We start from the raw sequence: 23,508 nt of genomic DNA on the forward strand, positions 1-23,508 counted from the left end.
TCCAGCACCAAAACGAGGCGCCATGGTTGTAAAGGACCAAGTCCACGAAAATAAATTCTTTGAAAATTTCTCACGCTCGACAGAAAGCAGCCAGGATGTTCCCGTTCGGTGAGCGTTTAAATGGAAGTATGCTTGTACTGTATGTAGCTCTGTGATAGTTTACGGGAGGCTTACTGTGCCTTTAATGGGGCAGAAAAACTTTGCTGTTCAAAAGACCTGTTGTTGTTGCCCTGTACTTTGGCAGTACATTCGTTCTTATTATGTTTACATTGATCGGACTTTTTCAAATCATGAGGAAAATTTGATGAGATGATCGATAAACCACCATTCCGCTGTTGTCAATGTGAGATTGCATGCTCTTCTACACGATGACAATCATACAATCATATATTGTGAGTTTCTTTTTGTCTTGACAGCATGGTATGAGTAATTGAGGCTGATGTGAGTGCAAGTTGTTGTCTGTTGGCGTATTCTGTTTACAAGTTTTTAGTTGCAGTGTATGAGCCATGCACGTTAATGAAGACTTTTGATGTTTTACTGTGCATATCTACATCATCATGGAATTTTTGCGTAACTCGATTCTTGGCGATTTTGATATTTTTGTGCTTTGGACTACGGGTAAGTAAATCTCCATGAGAATTGTTATCTCATACGATGGACAATACATGATTTAACATTCTTTCATCTTTCTATCCATACCAGGCACAAATGTAAACACTTTCATGATACAAATAATCAGTATTGCCCTTCTCCTGAAAAGCTGTCTAGAACAAGTTGCGTCAAAATTCCATGACGACGTCGATAATGTGTGTTTATGGCAGCTGTGAGAGAATGGAGAAGACAGTCACGTTTGTCTTCCTTGTTTTGATTGAACTGTGAGGGGCGGGGATGTAGCTCAGTTTTGTATCCAGTTGGCTGCTGTCAGCGTGAGTTCGTCCCCACGTTCGGCGAGAGATTTATTTCTCAGAGTCAACTTTGTGTGCAGACTCTCCTCGGTGTCCGAACACCCCCCCGTGTGTACACGCAAGCACAAGACCAAGTGCGCACGAAAAAGATCCTGTAATCCATGTCAGAGTTCGGTGGATTATAGAAACACGAAAATACCCAGCATGCTTCCCCCGAAAGCGGCGTATGGCTGCCTAAATGGCGGGGTAAAAACGGTCATACACGTAAAATTCCACTCGTGCAAAAAACACGTAGTGTACATGGGAGTTTCAGCCCACAAACGCAGAAGAAGAAGAAGAAGAAGATTGAACTGTGGACAGCAAACAGCTGACCTGTGTGTTTATGGTATTTGTGCCATACGTGTGCGAGCTTGACATGAGAACAATTCCAGTATTTAAGTAGATATAGTTATGTGCATGTTCTACTCCCAGGAGTAGTTAGTGAGCAATATGATAGTGCTTGTAAGAATTTTCTTCTTTGCTTTTTTGTTAGAGAGATTTTGTTATGCACTTTTATCTTACTTTATGCTCATGTCATACGTATTTTGCATGTCTGTTACAATGTAAATAAAAAGAAGGTACTGGCAGTGTCATGGGTTTGTGTTTGCAATGGTTTATTCATGTACTCACTTGCTTAAATGTTCCCTGTTGTCTCATGATTCTTTTCCTGTGAGAAAGACGTGTGTACATTTGCTGTTTTCTGGTAACTGTTAATCACAGCCTGAAGGATTAGATCAACTGACAAATCGGAAATACTATTGCTCATGGCTTGTCCAATAATCATTCTGTGGCCCATGCCTAGCGCAATAACCTTAATATGCCTCTAATGGTAACGTTTGTGAGTATCCATGGCCTTGAACGGAGTGGCGGTCATTGCATACAAATCATATTGGACTGCAGTGCGTTTAGATATTAAAAGAACTTCTGCAAATCGAATTCATGCAGGCATGCACATATTAGTGCACAAAGTTTGTAGACTAGGAGAGGGATAAATGTATAATCACTAAATGTGAATTTGTATCATGTGAGGGGCTCTCTTTATAATGAGAGGTTTGGCATTGTCCATAATATTCCTGCAGGTGCGTTTGCTTGAGCAGCACACGCACACACCCACACTCACACACAAGGACACACACACACTCACACACAAGGACACACACACACTCACGAGGACACACGAATGCACGGTCACACTTGTACGTTTGCATGTATGCACGCTCACACACACACACACACACCCGCGGGTTAGGGGGAAGAATTTACCCGATGCTCCCCAGCATGTCGTAAGAGGCGACTAACGGATTCTGTTTCTCCTTTTACCCTTGTTAAGTGTTTCTTGTAGGCTATAGAATATAGTCAATGTTTGTAAAGATTTTAGTCAAGCAGTATGTAAGAAATGTTAAGTCCTTTGTACTGGAAACTTGCATTCTCCCAGTAAGGTAATACATTGTACTACGTTGCAAGCCCCTGGAGCAATTTTTTGATTAGTGCTTTTGTGAACAAGAAACAATTAACAAGTGGCTCTATCCCATCTCCCTCCCCCCCTTCCCCGTCGCGATATAACCTTCGTGGTTGAAAACGACGTTAAACACCAAATAAAGAAAGAAAGAACACACACACACACACACTCACACATACACATGCACGCTCACACACAAACACACGTACACACACACACATACACATGAGCTACTGCTGTCATTCATACACTGCTACCAAAGTGTACCAAGCAACACCCAAAACGAACGACAAAAAAAAGTGTTCAACATCACTCGTATTTAATCAAAGAACAGTTAGTTTCCTGTCTGTGGAAGTTCACAATAGCCAAATGAATCCAACCATAAACAAAACAATTCCAAGAATAATTGCTATATCTACCGACTTGCAGTGCTGAACACAGTTTTGAATCTCATATGAATCAGGTCCTTAATATCTACATTTCATGAAAATATGCAAATAATTAGCCGAATAATGCATTCTGAAGGAGATAAAAAAAAAAACTCACACAATTCCATCAATCAACTCATTCCTCCTGAAAGTGAAAAGGACCCTATGTTCTCGGAATCGTTGGCTAAGCGAAGTCACGAAAGACTGCTTGATGCGCCCCGTCACAGGTTAGTCCGTGGATTCGCGGCAACGTCTTACGTAAATGAAGAACCCGAATAAAATCTTGTTTAAACCAAAAGCATCAAGATGAGGACAGGACTGTGAAGCAGAAGCAGAGTGTGTTTCACGTGCAGTCTGTGACTACGGGTTAGGACAGCTAGTGCACTTGCTGGCGCTGGGTAGCTCGTGGTCAATCGCCAGTTGGAGGAGGGCTGCCACACAGAAAAAAAGAGTGTTAAGAGATCAAGTCAAGTGTTCTTGCTGAGACTAATATACTGTTCAAAAAAAGAAACGCATAGTTGCTACTTGCCAAATTTGTTTTATTTTTCGAAAAAATTAACAGAAAATCCAATATTTAGATTATTTGTTTGAAATTTGGTATGGACACAGTTGAATGCACACACAGTTCATTTGCATCTTCAAATCAATCAGTCAATCAATACGATTGGGTGCCGAGGCTGTCAAGTCAGTAGGGGGTGTGACTGCCTTGAGCAGCAACAACTGCCCGGCACCTTCTGGGCATGGACTGGATCAGATGCCGGATATCTTGCTGTGGGATGGTGTCCCACTCCTCCTGAAGTGCCTGCAATAGATCGCGGTGATTTGCCGGCGCTTCTTCTCGCCTGCGCACACGTCTGTCCAATTCATCCCAGAGGTGTTCTATCGGGTTCATGTCTGGCGACATGGATGGCCAGGGAAGCACCTGGACATGGTGGTCGGTGAGGAACTGGGTGGTGAGTCGTGCTGTGTGCGGGCGAGCGTTGTCCTGCTGGAATATGGCATCCTGGTCAGCCAGAAGAGGAAGGGCGTGTGGGCGCAGAATTTCCTCCACGTATCGCTGGGCAGTTATGCGCCCTTGGACGTGCACCAGGGTGTTCCTTCCAGCGGTATTGATCGCCCCCCACACCATGATGCCTCCACCACCATGAACGGGTGCCTCATCCACACAGTTGGGCGCGTAACGTTCGTTTACTCTCCGGTAGACCCTCCTCCGACCATCATGTCGCTGGAGCAGGAAGTAGGACTCGTCGCTGAACCACACGTGTCTCCAGTGATTCCGGACGGTCCAGCGAAGGTGCTGGTTGCCCCACTGCACTCGGTTCTGGCGATGGCGGCGGGTGAGGACAGCTCCTCTGTGAGGTCTGCGAGCTCTCAAACCAGCTTCATGCAGGCGGTTCCGCACGGTCTGGTCCGATAATCGGTGTGGCCCGGGGAGAGCCTGGACAGAAGATGAGGCCGACAGGAAACGATTCCGGAGGTGGCGGAGCCGTATGAAGCGGTCGTGAGCAGCAGTTGTCGCCCTTGGTCTTCCCGCTCGTGGCAAGTCAGCAACGGAGCCAGTGGCTTGAAACCTGACCCACAGTCTACTGATGGTGCTCTGGGACACGTGGAAGTGCCTGGCGATTGCACTTTGACTTTGGCCTGCTTGTAAACGACCCAATGCAATTTGGCGGTCTTCTCTGCTCAATCGGGCCATCTTTCGTCGCTGAATTGTCGTCTGATTTCTTTGTGGCGAACAATCCGCTTTTATGGGTTTTGGAAGACATGGTGAGAGCTCAATATTCCCCGAGTTTCACGAGATTACACTGAAGCATGACGAGTGGTTATGCCAAATGAGCAATTTTGACATTGTAGCCACTGATAACGCATGCGTCACGTGCAGAGCTCACTTGTGGCAATGGACGAAAGGTCGACGACCAGATAAACATTTTCTGCAGTTTGGTGGATATCCTTGTAGCCATATAACTAAATTAACCAAATATTACAAGCTATGCGTTTCTTTTTTTGAACAGTATAATTTAACACGCTTTATGTTGTGAAACCTTGTGCTTTCCAACCTGCTGTTATGACGGACAGTCACTGACTACTGCATCGTCAATGAAAACTAAAGATGTGTATTGCATCCTTCGCCTGGATGTGGCATACAGTATTTTCATGTTATTGTCTTGTTGGTCCTTCTTAAAAGTTCGCTCAGAACAACGTCTTCCGGCACATCGACGGACCACGGTAAAGGTTTACCGTAACACCTTACAGAATCAATTCATTTACCTTCCCTCCCCCAATAAAGGTATTTCTCCTAGGACCCCCCCCCCCTCCCATTTTTGTTTAATAAAAAAGAAGAAAAGAAAAGACATCCCCCCCCTCCACCACTAACACAGCGCCCCAGAAGCCCGCGCACTGTAGTTGCAGGCCACCTCGTTGTGGACATGGTCCTTGCGGTCATCACCCTCCCACCCATCCCAAAATACCTCCGGACACACCCCTCTCCATCCCCCTTGGTACCACTACACACACCCCTTCACACACACACACCCTCACACACACACCCTCACACACACACACACCCTCACACACACACACCCTCACACACACACACCCTCAAACACACATACCCTCACATACACACACCCTCTCACACACCCTCACACACACACACACACCCTCACACACACACATACACCCTCACACACACACACCCTCACACACATCCTCACACACACACACCCTCACACACACACCTCACACACACCCCCTCACACACACACACACACCCTCACACACACACACCCTCACACACACCCTCACACACACACACACCCCTCACACACACACACCCTCACACACACACACACCCTCACACACACACCCTCACACACACACCATCACACACACACACCCTCACACACACACACACCCTCCCACACACACCCCTCACACACACACCCTCACACACACACATACCCTCACACACACACACCCTCACACACACACACACACACACCCTCACACACACACACACCCTCACACACACCCCTCACACACACACACCCTCACACACACACCCCCCCACACACACACTCACACATACACAGGACCCGACCCCACCCCAAACATACCAGCCACAGCGCCATGGAAGCCCGCATTGTAGTCACAGGCCTCCTCGTTGTCCGTGCGGCCACCTCCTTTCAAACACCCATACCCGCCCCCTGCCATCCCCCCTGGACCGCATTCCCCCATTCACACTACCCTAAACATACCAGCCAACAGCGCCATGAAAATGAAGTTGCATGCTACCTCGGTGTGAAATAGTCTTTGCGGTCATCCCCTCTCCCACCCGCCCCCAAATATACCTCCAGACGCACACCTCTCCACCCCCTCTGGTCCAGCCCTCCACCCCACCCCTCACACTAATTACCTCCACTCCAAACATACCAGCCGCAGCGCCCTGGAAGCCCGCATTGTAGTCACAGGCCACCTCGTTGTGGACATAGTCCTTAATTGCGGTCACCTCTTCAGTACCCACCCAAAAATACCTCCAGACACACCCCTCTCCACCCCCGCCCCCGCCCCCCCCCCCCCACATTCATACACACAACCCGACCCCACCCCAAACATACCAGCCACAGCGCCATGGAAGCCGGCATTGTAGTTACATGCCACCTCGTTGTGGACATAGTCCTTGCGGTCATCTCATCCCCCCTCCTATACCCACCCCAAAATACCACCAGACACACCCGTCTCCACCCCCCCTGGTCTTGCCCCCCCCCCCCACACAGAATTCCACCCCACCCGAAACATACCAGCCACAGCGCCCTGGAAGCCCGCATTGTAGTCACAGGCCACCTCGTTGTGGACGTAGTCCTTGCGGTCATCCGTGTAGTCGTCACTCTTGCCAGGCCCGCCCACCAGGGCTCCGTACAGTGTGTGGGGGTTGGGGCCTGTATTCTGCTGGGCCTCCCACCCACACGGGGCGGGCAGCATGGGACACGAGCTGCACAAGGAGAGAGAATTTTACAATTTAAATTAAGTAGATGTGCAACGCCAAGGCACTGCATACCCCAGCGAAAGACAAACCTCTACCTCTCTCTCTCTCTCTCTCTCTCTCTCTCTCTCTCTCTCTCTCTCTCTCTCTCTCTCTCTCTCTCTCTCTCTCTCTCTCTCTCTCTCTCTCAAACACACACACACACACACACACGCACACACACACAAACACACACACTCACACCCACACACACACACACACACACACACCCCAAGTCACACACGCACACATACACACACTCACTCACACGCACTCACTCACTCTCTCACAAAAACTTCATACACACAAAACACACACCCATACGCACATATGGACAGACAGACATACACACCTTTACAAACAAACACACACACACACACACACACACACACACACACACACACACACACACACACACTCACTCACACACACACACGAGTACAGACTCATGCACGCGTGCGCACACACACACACACACACACACACACACACACACACACATACACACACACACACACCACACACACTCACACACACACGAGTACAGACTCATGCACGCGTGCGTACACACAAATACACACACACACACACACACTCACACACACACGCACACACACAAATACACACACACACACACACACACACACACTCACACACACACACACACACACACAAACAGTAACACTAACACATGTGCACAAAATGAACACAAACACACACACCGCGCGAGAGAGAAAGACTACAGGGAGGCATGACGTCATGATGCATTAATTGACGTCAAAGACTTTCGACCGTGACGTATTCTTCTTACGCGAGCTTTATCCATAGACTTGGAAACTACGGAATTTCTACCCGTCCAAAGCGGCCTTGGGTGGCGTTTGCTCAAAAAATGGGGGCGCCAATTTTACCCACCGTATTTTTGTTAGTATGGTCCCAATTTTTGGTGAACTTCCATCTCCAACTGTGGCCCATTTTCGGGCACAAAGAATCCTTCTTTATCATGTATTATTCGGTATGCACATTTCTCAAATCGATTACAGTATAGCGTTCACGGGATACCTCCAGCTTCGCTGGGATAAAACCTTATAAACCCTAAAACTGTTAAAAAACAAAAACAAAAAAAGAACAAAAAAGAATTGTTAACAAAAACTGTCAAAAAAGACCTACAATTGTAAAAAAAAAAAAAAAAAAAAAAAGGTTTTATTTTATAAAAAAGCACACACACACCAGTGAATAGAAGGGTCACGAATTATGCTTCGTTGCCATATTACAATTTGGTGAGAGTTGTGTGTGTGTGTGTGTGTTACCAATAAAGTTTTTATGAACCGGAACCTCAGCTAAAAATACGTCAAGTCGGCAAGCGCATGACATGAAAAACCCCACAGCAGAATAGATTGAAAAAAATCCAGAGAGATAAATAATGCTAAATGAAGTAATGATAGGCTGATCAGAATGTGCTGTCATTGACCACAACAACATTGTCAAGTGAGCCGATACAGTTAACCATGTGAGTCATTCTGCGCATTCAGATGGTGTGTTATGGGGGATCGGGATCGAAGAGCATATTTTTTGTGGTAATCACAGCTTATTACCTGGCTCTGTGGTGAGGCTTCTTCGGAGGGTTGGTACCGAAGCCGACCACGTAGCTGCGTCCTGTGTCACCGAGAGCGTAGTGGATCTGACACATGGCCCACTGGCGGTACGAGGCGGCGTGGACTCCGTACTTAGCTGCCATCAGGGCGAAGAAAGCTGTGTTGGCTGGGGACAGGAAGTTGATAATGATTATGTTTATTGTCATACATTTTCAAAGACTGAAACATCATGACTATAATTAATTATCAGTAATTGTCTGTCTGTCTGTCTGTCTGTCTCTCTTTCTCTCTCTCTTTCTTTCTCTCTCTCTCTCTCACTCTCTCTCGCTCTCTCTCTCGCTCTCTTTTTTTCTCTCTCTCTCGCTCTCTCTCTCTCGCTCTCTTTTTTCTCTCTCTCTCGCTCTCTCTCTCTCACTCTCTCTCTCTCTCTCGCTCTCTTTTTTCTCTCTCTCTCTCGCTCTCTCTGTACGTGTCCCCACCTATCTCTTTCCCTCTCTCTCTCTCTAACTCTGTCTCCCTCTCCATCTCTCCCTCCCCTCTCTATCGCTCGCTCTCTCTCTCTATCTCTCTCTCTCTCTCTCCCTCCCCCCTTTTCTATCGTTCTCTCTTTCTCTACCTCCCCCCTCTCTCTCCTCCCCCCTCTCTCTACCTTCCCCCTCTTCCCCCTCTCTCTCGCTCTCTCTCTCCCCCTTTCTATCGCTCTCTCTCTCTCCCTCCCCCTTCTCTCTCTTCTCCCCCTCTCTGTATCTGTGTGTGACTGACCAGAGTATCTGAGAGGTCCCCACTCGAGCCTGAAGGCCAGACATTTGGGGGTGTAGGCCATGCCTCCCGGCTTGGACCACGTTGTCATGGTGGACTCGATGTCCGACTTGTACGTGTCATCTCCCGTCAGTTTGTACATCAGCAGCTGCAGCAACAACGTTTTGTCTTGTTTTTGCCCAAACATAGTACTGGCCTTTAAAATAATCCGTTTACCTTTAAACTCAGCTATTTGTTTCGTGACAGTGAGAGTTCACAGTATCAAAGTAGGGTTAGTTAGGTTTAAGACACTTTTTGTTTCTCCTTCAGCGTGAACGACGAAGAAGAAAGAAGAAGTTTCTCCTTCAGCAAAGACACATTTGGAACCGACCGACAGACCCCTCCTTGAAGAAGACTTTAATCTTCTACTACATAATTTCAATTATTACCCATTTATAGTGGAAAACCCACAACAAATGTTTGAGAAAAAAAGGAATTAACTTGTAAACTTTCATCCATATTTACGACTCCTTCTTTTATTAAAGACCTGAGTTTATCAGGAGGGTTTATTTATTAACGAGAGGATCCCCTGTGCCAAGTTTTTTTTCTTCTTAAAGGTGGTCGTCTACACTTTTGCTTTTTTTCAATAATCTTATGGTTAGATTTTGCTAAAAAGTTATGTCAGATGATGAATGAACCATGGGGGAAAAAGTTATAGAAAAAAAATATATGTAAAAAAAGATTTTATTTTTGGGTAGCGTGACTCACGCTTCCAATATTTTGTTTTCTGTTTGCTGAGAACAAGTGCTTTGCCTAAAAATACTGACCAATCAAATTCATGTCACTATGCTTATAGCCACGCCCAAACAAGTGCAGCAACACTGGAGCGCTGTCCACGCTTTTTTTTAAACGCACGAAATGCACGGGATTTAAGAGGAGTTTTGCGCTTGGCATTTTCCAAATAAGGATATCCTACTATGAGTACTACGCTGGAATACTGCAATGAATTTTCAAACGGCTACACTGGCTTCGTCTTTCCTGATCGAAAGGGGGTGTATTGTTGATAATTGTAGATAATAGACTCTGCATTTTAATGGTCAAATGGCGATTTCGGTATAAAAATGTAGACAAGGACCTTTAAAACCCTTACACTGGTGCAATTCTGTAACACATGTTACATAGCCACTGGTGAATTAACAAAGAGAAAAATAAAGAACAAGTCGCGTAAGGCGAAAATACAACATTTAGTCAAGCTCAGTCGAACTCACAGAATGAAACTGAATGCACTGCATTTTTTTCCGCAAGACCGTAACTATACTCGTAGCATCATCTGTCCACCGCTTGTTCTGAGAGTGTTTTTAATCCAAACATAGCATATCTATATGTTTTTGGAATCAGGAACTAACAAGGAATAAGATTACATTGTTTTTAAATCGATTTCGGAAATTTAATTTTAATCATAATTTTTATATTTTTAATTTTCAAAGCTTGTTTTTAATCCGAATATAACATATTCATATGTTTTTGGAATCAGCCAATAATGACAAATAAGATGAAATTGTTTTTGGATCGTTTTATAAAAAAATAATTTTGATTACAATTTTCAGATTTTTAATGACCAAAATTATCAATTATTTTTTAAGCCTCTAAGCTGAAATGCAATACCGAAGTCCGGCCTTTGTCGAAGATTGCTTGGCCAAAATTTCAATCAATTTTTATTAAAAAAAAAATGAGGGTGTGACAGTGCCGCCTCAACTTTTACAAAAAGCCGGATATGACGTCATCAAAGACATGTATCGAAAAAATGAAGAAAATGTCTGGGGATATCATGCGCAGGAACTCTTATGTAAAATTTCATAAAGATCGGTCCAGTAGTTTACTCTGAATCGCTCTACACACACACACACACACACACACACACGCACACACACGCGCACACACGCGCACACACACACACACACACACACACACACACACACACACATACACCACGACCCTCGTTTCGATTCCCCCTCTATGTTAAAACATTTAGTCAAAACTTGACTAAATGTAAAAACGGTCATATATAGGTTTTCGCATCCATGGGAGGTAATCGGAACCGACCAAACAGACTGAGCCAGTAGCGCGACATATGTCGTGACAACCAGGTGACAGTATACGTAAAGTAGCGCGACATATGTCGCGACAACCAGCTTTAAGGGTTTTTAGTCAAGATTACAGTCTCGCTGTGGGACTTACATGGTTGCCTCCCAGTTTCTCATCCCAGGAGAAGCCCCAGGCAGGCTCGTGAGCGTAGCGGACCTTGGCGTCTGCCAGGTACTGGTTGTCGTTCGTGGCTTTGTACAGCCAGGCGGCGCCCCAGTTGTTCTCGTCGGTGTAGTTCTGGGACCTGGATGACAGTATTTTCAAGATGTGAACATCCAGCAAGTACAGACTCAGTGCAGTGTAGTCTCAGGGCTCCCCACGGACGCCCCTCCTAGTGCGTCCCGGGACCCCCATTTTCAATTTGTATAAGGTCCATGGACCCTCACTGCAGAATTTGAGAGGGTCCTAAGGGTCCAAAAGCCGAAAAGTCCCAGTGATTTCCAAGTGATTTTGTGTGTGTGTGTGTGTGTGTGCGTGTGTGTGTGTGTGTGTGTTTATCTACGGTACGCACGATAAAGGAAATTTAGTGCGTCCAAGGACCCGCTCTTTTAAATTTTAGTTCGGCCCAGGGACCCCCCCAAACATTTTCTAGTACGTGTTTTCGGCTTCTAGTGCGTATATAATCGGACACTCTTGGAACCAGACCAAAAGAATTCCGTCTCAGAGGGCCTTTCATGACAGATATATATTGTGTTAGAGATAGCCTATTAGACAGAGGAACAACCCAAGGTGTCTCTGACGGGAAGTGTTCTCTCATCTGAGGGCCATCACATTACAGGTACTACAGTAGAACAAATTAACTCAGTATTCTGTGCGATCACCCTGAAACACTGACCGAATGACTTTTCTGCGAGAGACGATACTTTATTAAGTATTGTACATGCACAACTATAAGTAGTCTGAGAAAAATCAAAAACTGAAGAGAGGAGATTGGCAGATAATTGTACACATTATTACCCTACCTGTAATAGGCAGCTGCGTCAGATACGCTGGTGGAATAGAAGCCCTGGTGGGCTTTGGCAAAAGAATAGATCTGTTTGGCGTGACTCAGCAGCTTTCCAGAGAAAGCAGAATCTGAAAAAAAGCAATATAAATAAAAGAAACACATTGGAAAAAATAAGTGTATCAAGTCCGGGGCTCTGGTCAATGCTCGATTTTATCACTATTCCGAACTTCGATGTACTCCCCCCCCCCCCCCCACAAGCCAAACGCGCATGTGTTGCATTTTTGGTAGGCAATACACTAAATTTAAAACGTGTGTCTCTGTGTGTGTGTGTGTGTGTGTGTGTGTGTGTGTGTGTGTGTGTGTGTGTGTGTGTGTGTGTGTGTGTGTGTGTGAGTGAGTGTGTGTGTGTTTGTGTGTTTGAGAATGTGTGTCTGTGTGTGTCTGTGTGTGTGTGTGTGTTTGGTGTGTGTGTGTGTTTAGCAATGCAACCTGATTGATGCATTATGCGTGTTTTAATTTACTCCGTTGAATCTCTGGTTCAGCTTGTTTGTGAATCTGTGCGAATGAGTGTTCGCCCTTCTGATACTTAAACCACAAAATGTCCACTCTGATAGCCCACCTTTTGACTTGAATGCCATAGATCCGCAGGCCATGGCGGCGGCCATGTCCATAGCCACGTCACTTCCGGGATTGGAAGCATCGATCTTGTAGGCCGGTCTGTTGGGGTCCATGCGTTCCGGACTGGTCCAAGACCCGTGGTCCTTACTGCCGCTGCCCACCTGTGGTCAGCATTTTATTTTATTTCATTTCATACTTCATAGTCACATTGGAAAAATCGGTTGCTTGCGCACAGTGGAAAGCTAGCCGGGGGCACTAGACTTTTGATTCTAAGGTCGACGTCACAGGTTCGAATTCCGACAAGGACGGACACGGGTCAACTTTATGTGCAGACTCAGAGACGGTATCCATGTCCCTCCCCCGTGTCACCACACTGGCACGTAAAAGACCTCGGTCACACTACCATAAGTGCAGGTGGCTTATTACACCTAAACGCGCATACACCTGGGTAGCGCGACTCTTGTTGGTGCTCGCTTTCCACTGGGAGGAAGCGACGCGACCCACATTTCCCAGCATTGGGATGATAAGAGTACATGAAATGAAAATGAAACGAGAAAGCGACGGGCGCAGTGGCGTGGTGGTAAGACGTCGGCCTCTTAATCGGGAGGTCGTGTGTTCGAATCCCGGTCGCTGCTGCCTGGTGGGTTAAAAGTGGAGATTTTTCCGATCTCCCAGGTCAACTTATGTACAGACCTGCTGGTGACTTAACCCCCTTCGTGTGTACACGCAAGCACAAGACCAAGTGCGCACGGAAAAGATCCTGTAATCCATGTCAGAGTTCGGTGGGTTGTGGAAACATGAAAGTACCAAGCATGCATCTCCCGAAATCGGCGTATGGCAGCCTGAATGGCGGGGTAAAAACGGCCTTACACGAACACATCCACTCGTGCTGAAAACATGAGTGAACGTGGGAGTCAAAGCCCATGAACGAAGAAGAAGAAGAAGAAACGAGAAAGCAACAGGAGAAGTGCTACCCAGGAGTTCAGGTGTCTTAAGGGCAAAATATACCTGCGTAGTTTCAGCGGCACAGACGACGCACTGCCTATTATTTATGCCGCGATAGGGATTATGACGAGTACTTGGCCTGTTTTCCTTTCATGCAACGTGTAGCGGGCTGGGATAATCTGCAGTGCCAGTGCGTCGTCGGTCCTGCTGAAGTTACATAGGTGAGCGGAGCCCCTTACCTGCACGTACAGCTCGTTGGGTTTGGTGTGACACTTGATGAAGTACTCCAGGGGCCACCTGATGCTGTCATACATGTAGTTCAGCTGTCCAGACTTGCTGTAGGCCTGGGGGAACTCCAGCAGACTCCAGCACAGCATGGTTGTGCTGAATGCCATTGGGAAGTTGAACTTCACGTTGTCTCCGGCTACAACACAGGCACAGACGGCAAGTAAGCTGAGGAGGAGGGGGGTAGAGGAGAGAGAGAGAGAGAGAGAGAGAGAGAGAGAGAGAGAGAGAGAGGGAAGAGGAGAGAGAGAGAGAGAGAGAGAGAGAGAGAGAGAAAGAGAGAGAGAAAGAAAGAGAAAGAGAGAGAGAGAGACTCAGACTCAGACTCAGACTCAGACTCAGAACTTTATTACAAAAGGATAAAGGTTTTAGGCAAAGCCTATTCTTCCAACCTGTCCTTTATACAACACGTAAAGACGGACGCACGTACAAAATATAGATTGAATCATATAAAATACAGAAATACATTGTATGGAATGCAACACAATGTGCATTTAAGGAATTACATAAGGAGAACTCAAAAATTACAGAATTACATTGACATAGTTATATCTTTCATTTGGGAATGAAGTTGCTCAGATCAGCTGTTAACACTAGTTCAAAATGTTTAGCAAAATAACAATCGAACAAGACATTTCATTCACGAATGATGTGTGAACGTGACTGTCTCTTAAACATTTTCACTGAAGTTGCATTTCTTATCTGTTGGGGGAAGGAGTTCCAGAGAAATGCTCCTGAGAAGGCTAAGCTCGATTTGTAGAGGTCTATGCGAGGTATAGGAGGGATGATTTTTTTGGGACCCATATCTTTTTGTGGCATGTTTGAAATGTGATTGCAAATATTTAGGACAGTCGTCATTTAGAATTTTATATATGAGAGAGAGAGAGAGGAGAGAGAGAGAGAGAGAGAGAGAGAGAGAGAGAGAGAGAGAGAGAGAGAGAGAGAGAGAGAGAGAGAGAGAGAGAGAGAGAGAGAGAGAGAGAGAGTCCAACGCAGCAAGATTGTGCTGTTCATACTGAACTGAACTGAATTGGGGGCTTATTGTCTGTTAGGTAGAAATGCCTCGTGCTGTTCATCGCCCAATAGGCCATTTTTAGTACAGATGCTTGATTTAGGCCGAATACAAACAGAAAATGATAGCTGCGCAGTGCCGATCTCCCGTTACTCTGCCGTGGTTGGTAGTATTCTTGATGGTGATGAGAGCTTGTATAGAGAACATATTGATGATTTTGTGTCTTGGTGTGATTCCAACTTTTTAGTATTAAACGCAAGCAAGACGAAGGAAATGATTTTTGATTTTCGCAAAAAGAAAGACACTGTCCATCCTGTAGTCATCAAAGGTGATGCGATTGAGATAGTCAGCGAGTACAAGTATTTAGGTGTAGTTCTAGATAACAAGCTAAGCTGGTTTAATCATGTTGATGCTGTTTTTAAGAAGACGCAGTCAAGATTGTTTTTCCTGCGCAAGCTGAGATCATTTCATGTGTGTAACAAGATGCTGTACATGTTTTATCAGAGTATGGTGTGCAGTGTGATGGTGTTTGCATCAGTGTGTTGGGGAGGGAATGCCACTGCAAGGGACACTGGCAGGCTGAACAGGCTGATAAAGAAAGCGAGTTCTACTGTAGGCCAGAGCCTTGACACCCTTGAAGTCCTTGTTGAAAGAAGGCTTGCCAGTAAGTCCAGAGCTATTCTGTTCGACCTAGGGCATCCCCTCCACGACGCACTGATGGATCTCCGCATCACACGGAACGCTCGGTTTCTCATGCCTAGGTGTCGAACGGAGCGTTTTCGGCGTTCTTTTGTTCCTGCAGCTGTGAGATATTTTAACAGCAACCGAGCCATTGTCCTGGCCACAGACTATCAGTGATGCCTTTTAAATGTACCTCTTAGTGATAGATTTAATATGATTTGATGACTGTTTGACCTTTGATCATAACTAGTGCTGTGATAATGAGCTTTAGCACTGTTGTGATGGTGTTGACACTATACTTGCCCAATTGAGTCTAACTACCTGATGGCTAATCTACTGTGATACCTGTGATAACTGATGATGATTACTGTGATTGGTTTTATGTGTTTGGTTGGTCTCTTCTTTTGGTAGTGCAATAGCGTTAATTATGGATTGTTGTTATCATCATTTACATAAAAACTTATCTGTTAATCCAAACAATGATATAATTACTGTGATGTTCTTAACTACACTTTAACATGGAATGTATGTATGTATGTATGTATGTATGTATGTATGTATGTATGTATGTATGTAGGTATGTATGTAGGTATGTATGCATGTGTGTTGGTGTGTCGGTGTGTCAAGTGTGCAAGTAAAAAGGGTATTGTAGTTGTACATATATTACTTTAGATATTTTTTTGTTATCATGGGTTTTATAAATTTTCTTCTCTTCTTCTTTTATAATTATTAATTAATGACCTATATGTGCTGATCAATTGTTGGATCAATAAAATGTTATGAGTTATGAGTTATGAGTTATGAGTTATGAGTTATGAGTTATGAGTACAGTAAAGCTTAGAATGTACAATCGGCTGTCAATCTCAATAACAATAACAAGATTAGAACTGTTGGGCCCTGTCTCCAAGACATGCATGCTTTTAAGAGATACGCCTTAGATATGAATAGTTTTTAAAGAGTTGGCCGAGAAAAAAACTGTGACAAGGTTTGATGCTGTATCGGTCTCAGATGACCCCCTTGGTTCTCAAGACACAACACATCAACAATCAAGTCCTTGAAAACTGTCTAAGAATGTTGTAGACTAATAAGAGAGATAGAACGGGGGTTGGGGTCGGGGAGCTGGTAGTTAATTACATGATCTATACATCTAGTTGTCTGTAAATCTATGTTTGGTTGTTTGTATAATATTATTTTGAGAGTAGCCAAGCCACAATTTTAACGTATTGCTTACATTTTAAGTCCAAAAACAAAGAGACTGCCAACGTTCTAAAATTCAGAATCCAAAAAACATGAAAGGTAGGTTGTTGGAACGTTTGTTATTGACAAAACAATCCATTCACATTTTATTATATAAAAGAGGGGGTTGGGATAGAGAAGGGGGGATGCGGTAGGGGGGGTTTCATGTTTGTGTGCGTGGAGGTGGGTGGGATTTTTATATTCAAATTTTACATTATATATAATTACATTAATTGTGATAATTTACATTGTAAGGAAAATAAATAATGTATTATCCTATGCCGTAGGTCGCCGATAGTTTAGCTGACGATCACTCACCGTCATACCATCCTCCGGTCAAGTCCTCTCCCCCTGCCCCTTTGTCCTTGAGAGCAGAGTCCCCCCTCCAGGGAATCCTGTTGTTGGCGGGCAGCTTGCCGGACCTCTGGGCCTCGTAGAACATGATGGACTTCTCGATCACCTCGGCGTAGTTGTATTTCGTCTGGGCAGCGCCTGGAGAAGACCATTTAGGAGGATCATACATTGATCATTTCTTTTTTTTTTCTCTTTTTTTTTCTTTTTCTTTTTTATATACTCACAAAATACATTCATTTGACAATCTTGTCGGTAACGATAGAAACATAACAAATGGGCGTGACAAATACAACACATTCTACATTAAGAAAAAAAAAGAAAAAAAAGAAAAGACTCACTGACTAAATCGAGAGCCTCAAATCAATATATATAATATAATATAGCTATTCTAATGGACACGTGGGGGAATTCGGGAGCTGTGATTGGATGGTCTCTTCCGATCATCAAAGCATATTGCTACGGAAGTCGGCCATTTTTGCCAATATCCAAAAGCATATTGGCAATAACAAAGACGCATGGTTCCGGTTTACCCATCTGTACCATGCGATGTTTCAGTCGACAACAGCATACACTGACGACTTGAAATTCTTCTCGGGAATGTTTTTCAGCTTTACAAATGTCGATAGCATACCCTTTTCTGCTAACTTCCCTATGAAACAGGACTAAACCAATTATTTTCTGTCCCTAAACACCACAAAATGCCCAAAGTCGAAAGATGTAGTACAAACAGGGGAGTAAAACGGAACAGCCGTTTTTGTGAGCGCAGTTGCCGACTGACACAAACTTTCGCATTCGGCTTTTCTTATCTCGTAACTCCACACTAAATACCCCACTTCCCCTCTGAAGTATTGATGTACAACCCATGGCACTAACATTCATGTTGTCGTTTAAAACTGAGGTTGAAAAATTCGCTTCATGACGAGACAAGTATAAATGCCATTCACCCAAACTGAAAACTTCGTGCCGTCTGCTCACGTTGTACGGATTAGCTGTTCTCTTCTCCTCCCCTTGTTGCATCCTAGTTCTTCAGTTGTTTCTAGTCTTCTGTTGATGTTGTGTTTTGGTCTTCTTCATAAGTAGTCTTGTTCAAAATTGAAAAAACGCAAACTTCTTTTTGTTGTATACGAATGAACTAATAAAAAGCTGTTTAACAGCTGTGTTGTCAAATCGAGTTTTTTTCCAAAGTCAGTGTGGCGCCTGCGCAAAACTAATGCGCCTGAGACTGAAACGGCGTCTGCTATCAAAACCTGAGATCAACGCATCGACGCAGAAACTGTCATTTTGCAAGTTTGGAACAACAAATCAAGGTCAGAACAGCTATATAATCGCTATTGTATTTTCAGCGTAGCAATAGGGTCCGATATTTAGACTCGAACAAGTATAATGCGACTCGTCTTTAACTCGTCGGCATTATACTTGTCTCGTCTAAATATCGGACCCTATTGCTACGCTGAAAACACAATAGCTGTTAATATACACTCAGTACATTGATCATTTCAGCGTCAATCCACAAGAGGACGCTGCACTTATGCAGGAAAACATCTTTTTAGCCATGAGGTTTTGTTAACCCGTGATTTGTAAAAATGTAAAAACTTTTTACAAATTACGTCGAGCCTAAAACCACGATTTGTAAAAATGTAAAAATATAAAAATATCGCATTCCACAAAGTAATACATGCCTTTTATTATTATTAATTTTTGTTGTTTAGAGCCTCTATGCTGTGTGGTGGGGGGTGGTTTGGGCCGGAAATGGAAAAATATTACGAGTTTTAGCATAACAAAGAAAGAAAAGAAAATTCTGATAGATCCCTTGACTTTGAGGTAGCGCGACTCTGTTGCTGCTAGCTTTCCACTGGGAGGAAGCGACCCAAATTTCCCAGCGATGGAAAAATAAAGTAATGAAAAACAAAAAAATCTGATAGATTCCTTGACTTTGGGGTAGCACGACTCTGTTGCTGCTAACTTTCCACTGGGAGGAAGCGACCCGAATTTCCCTGCAATGGGAGAATAAAGTCTAAAAAAATAAAATAAAAAATCTAATAGATCCCTTGACTTTGGAGATGGCAATAAAATGTCGGGAGCATTTACGTGATTTGTAAAACTTTTTACAAATCACGGGTTAACAGGTTTGTCTCCCTGTCCGGTCTAACAGTACAGTGTGATTGACAAGAAGAAGAAGAAGAAGAAGAAGAAGAAGAAGAGCCATGAGGTACATGCTATTTTATTGTCTCCTTGGCGTCCATCCTCAATACATGACGTCAGAGCGTGAATGAATCCTTTTGCTTTGAGTTTGTCTCTGATATCAATCAAAATATTCTACATTGAAAGTCTCCACAGTAACCGGGACGTATCCCCGAATAAAATTTTGTTTAAAACTGTTTTGAAGAGATTACGATTTTCGAAAAGATATAACGTATGGACTGTAAAAAAAAATCTGTGTTTTAATGAACCTTCTACCTGTAAGTTTCAACGTCTTAAATGTGAATAGCTTTTACAGCAAACCTAGAACAAAACTGAGAATAAGATTGATGCTGAAACAGTCTCGCATGACCCCCTTGGGTTCTCAAGACAAGACAGACAAACAAACGTTGAAACCCTACATTGAAGCGACCAACACAGCAGCACTGACCAGTGACGTGCGGAACTTTAGGCGGCTGCATTCCGTCGTCAGTGAGGTCGACGAGCGTACCCTGGCCCCCAGGGGCGGCGGCCCCACATACCTTGCCCATCATCTTGACGCAGAACTCGCCGGCAGGGTGCGCGCCGTGAGAGTCCTGGTTCAGCAGGGTCAGGGTTGTCGCGCAGTCGGTGGGCGGATGCAGCCAGTCGCCCAACCATTGCTGAGACAGGAAAACAGAAGTGATACATTGACAGTAAATTGGTAACGACCGAATTACAAAAAGTGTAAAACTAAGCAAACAGCAACACCGTTTTCAATACTGCATCAGTATTTTCTTTCTTCGTATCTCACTCCAACCATCTGAATGAATGAATGAATGAATAATCGTCAGTGTTTGAACCGAGTTGTTATCATCCTATTGTTCTGACCTGAATGCTCTTGACGCCAGAGCTAAAGTGCAGGACGAGTTCAAAGCCGATGATAGGGTGGGGGAGGTTGAAGCAGAACCGTCCCTCAAAGTTGTCGTCCCAGTGCTGAGTCACCTCCATGTCCACTGTCATATTCTTGGCCTCCGCCAACAACAGTGTCGTAACTAACAGTGCCACACACCGCCACATTGTGCTGTTGAAATGAGAAGAGAATAAAATATGGATATGAAGATGTGTTGGTATGTCGTTGCCTATGACAGTCATAGCCTATGTGTCTGTAATGTTTTAGTCTGTTTTCTATGTGTGTGTGTGTGTTTCTGTCTACGTCTCTGTCTCTGTCTCTCTCTGTCTGTCTCTGTCTCTCTGTCTGTCTCTCTCTCTCTCTCTCTGACACTCTTTGTCTCTCCCCTTCTCTTTCTATGTCTCTTTCTCTTTTTGACTCTCTCTCTTTTTACATTAAGTCAAGTTTTGACTAAATGTTTTAACATAGAGGGGGAATCGAGACGAGGGTCGTGGTGTATGTGTGTGTGTGTGTGTGTGTGTGTGTGTGTGTGTGTGTGTGTGTGTGTGTGTGTGTGTGTGTGTGTGTGTGTGTGTGTGTGTGTGTGTGTGTGTGTGTAGAGCGATTCAGACTAAACTACTGAACCGATCTTTATGAAATTTGACATGAGAGTCTCTAGGAATGATATTCCTGGACTTTTTTTCTCATTTTTTCGATAAATACCTTTGATGACAATTTCATCTTGATCTTTGTCGGTCCCTGATTCCAAAAACATATTGATATGATATGTTTGGATAAAAACAAACTCAGTAAGCTAAAAAGAATAGAGATACAGAAAAGCGTGTTATCCTGCTCAGCACGACCACTACCGCACTATTCTGGCTTGTCGATTTTACTGCCTTTGCCACAAGTGGTGAACTGACGAAACTACGAGTATGCGGTTTTGGTGAAAAAAGCAGTACGTTCAGTTTCATTGTGTGAGCTCGACAGCTTGACTAAATGTTGTTATTTCGCATTACGCGACTTGTTGTCTTTTTCTTTTTGACTCTCAATCTCTCTTTGTCTCTTGTTCGATCTCTCTTTCTTTCTTTGTCTCGCTCTCTTTGTCTCTCTCTCTCTCTCTCTCTCTCTCTCTCTCTCTCTCTCTCTCTCTCTCTCTCTCTCTCTCTCTCTCTCTCTCTCTCTCTTTCTCCCTCCCTCTCGGTCTGTCTGCGTGGTTGTAATTCAGTTGGAGAAAGACAGGGAGAGATGGAAAGAAAGGTTGGTTTGTGTGTGTGTTTGTGTGTGTGTGTGTGTGTGTGCTTGCGTGTGTGTGTGTGTGTGTGTGTGTGTGTGTGTGTGTGTGTGTTCCATGTGTGTGTGCCTATGTGTCAATATCTGATATGAATAATAAGTATTATCATAAAGAACTATCTTTTTTCCTCATTAATTAGCACAGGTTTATCTGCCAGTACTTATGATAATCTTCTACCGTTAAAACTGTTATGCTTACTGAACAAACGGATGCCGATGGGTTTTTTTCTTCTTACAATTGCTGTTACCATTATTAATCTAATACACAGTTGCCTTAAAAAGCAGTTTGATGAAGTGGTTTCGATGCTTTTGATCAAAACATTGCGATTTTTCAATTTCCAGAATTCTAAGTTAAGCATGAAAGGTGATTAAAAATGCCGGATCAGAACACAGTAGCTGAACCATACGCCATGTCTGAAAGTACTAACCTTTGATTTCGTTGCCTAGTACTGTGATTTGTGAACTGCGAACCTACAAAACAGTAGTATTTATTCCAATGCCAGTAGCTCACGATAAGAATATCTGAGAATACATAATGGCAGAGTGAATTGGTTCGTCTAATCAGCGGTTTCCTTATCATGAAGAGTTTGTATTCACAAAGAGTCACACAGACAGCACACAAACAGACAGAAAGACAGACAGGCAGACAAAGAAAGAACTCACACACACACACACACACACACACACACACACACACACACACACACACACACACACACACACACACACACACGTACGTACACCCCCACACACACACGTACACACACACAAAGCTGACGCAAAGTGTTAGTCTTATTCTGTCGATGTTCCTTCACATATGCCCCAACCCCCTCCCCCCCCCCCCCCCGCATGAAATAAATCAGACACCAGCAGAAATCGCTGTGAAAAATGTGTGTGTGTGTATTATGGAACTAACCAACCAACAAAATCAATTTACCAAAAGAGCAATTAAAACAAAGGCGTAATAGAAGTAATACGTCAAAATTAACCACATTTGACCTGGGATTTATATGCCTCTCATGCACTTAATAGCCCCAGTCTGCCTCAAATGGTTTACAGAACGATTTAAATATTCTCATGAAAAAAGCAGTTCTAACCTTATGGAACACACTTGCAATAGCATTTAATAGCATTAAATGACACAGTTCGTTTGAATGACTATTTAGCTCGCGTAAACCACACACCAGTTTTCGTGGTTTATCTAACCCCTGAGCCATCGTGAACCCGTGTGATCCACTTTCCTTTTTTTCACAATTAAGTCGTCAGTTTGTGATTTCAATGCAACTCGCTGTAGGCCTATCTGCAATAGCACGTTATTGCGTACCTCTGAATCTAAAACGCAACAAACGGCTGCGAGTCACACGAACTTATCGGTGGCGGTTGCCTTCAAAGAAGCAAGCGCTATTCAGAAAAATCGTCTGCTTGGGCAAATACGACCTTGCGTGACCTGCTTCCGGGCTCCCTTTTTTCAAACTTTCACAACTTCGAATTGTACTGAGCTTGTCTTGATGAAAAAAATAATTCTTTTATGATTGAAGAATGTTTGTGTAACAAGCTGTCAATTTACGATTTAGATTTTAAAAGATAGTTCCAGCGTCAAAACGAGGCGTCCGAATTGTCTCATTGTAAATCCGGCTGGCAACGCAAAAATAAATTCTTTGAAAAATGCTCGCTCTTTACAAGCGGTGAGTGTTCAAACGAAAGGGTGTTTGTACTGTGTGTAGAAACCTGACAGTGTTTGTGACCAGAAACTGATGGTTTA

The 23,508-nt window shown here is 44.1% G+C and overlaps 1 protein-coding gene across 1 annotated transcript; it reads right to left on the bottom strand.

Annotated features, from left to right (window-relative positions):
- Positions 1 to 2,705: 2,705 nt before the first annotated feature.
- Positions 2,706 to 22,265, bottom strand: LOC138978229 (uncharacterized). The gene is made up of 12 exons (XM_070350892.1): positions 22,175 to 22,265; positions 20,453 to 20,645; positions 20,034 to 20,244; positions 17,369 to 17,542; positions 14,076 to 14,260; positions 12,893 to 13,052; positions 12,290 to 12,401; positions 11,421 to 11,571; positions 9,207 to 9,351; positions 8,445 to 8,610; positions 6,632 to 6,822; positions 2,706 to 3,262 (listed from the first exon to the last, which is right to left on the bottom strand). The coding sequence occupies exons 2-12, from the start codon at positions 20,639 to 20,641 to the stop codon at positions 3,192 to 3,194; spliced, it is 1,755 nt and encodes a 584-aa protein (XP_070206993.1). The 5' UTR covers positions 20,642 to 20,645; positions 22,175 to 22,265; the 3' UTR covers positions 2,706 to 3,191.
- Between the last annotated feature and the right edge of the window lie 1,243 nt (positions 22,266 to 23,508).

Source organism: Littorina saxatilis, linkage group LG10, assembly GCF_037325665.1.
Source record: "Littorina saxatilis isolate snail1 linkage group LG10, US_GU_Lsax_2.0, whole genome shotgun sequence".
NCBI classification, from domain to species: Eukaryota; Metazoa; Mollusca; class Gastropoda; order Littorinimorpha; family Littorinidae; genus Littorina; species Littorina saxatilis.

What these genes read in the sequence shown, in the direction of transcription:
- LOC138978229 (XM_070350892.1), bottom strand. Translation starts at nt 20,641, where the DNA reads ATGTGGCGGTGTGTGGCACTGTTAGTTACGACACTGTTGTTGGCGGAG. An exon ending in CCAACGAGCTGTACGTGCAG is followed by an intron (nt 13,053 to 14,075) that starts GTAAGGGGCTCC and finishes TGCTGACCACAG; the next exon opens with GTGGGCAGCGGCAGTAAGGA. An exon ending in CTTCCAGGGCGCTGTGGCTG is followed by an intron (nt 3,263 to 6,631) that starts GTATGTTTCGGG and finishes TCTGTGTGGCAG; the next exon opens with CCCTCCTCCAACTGGCGATT.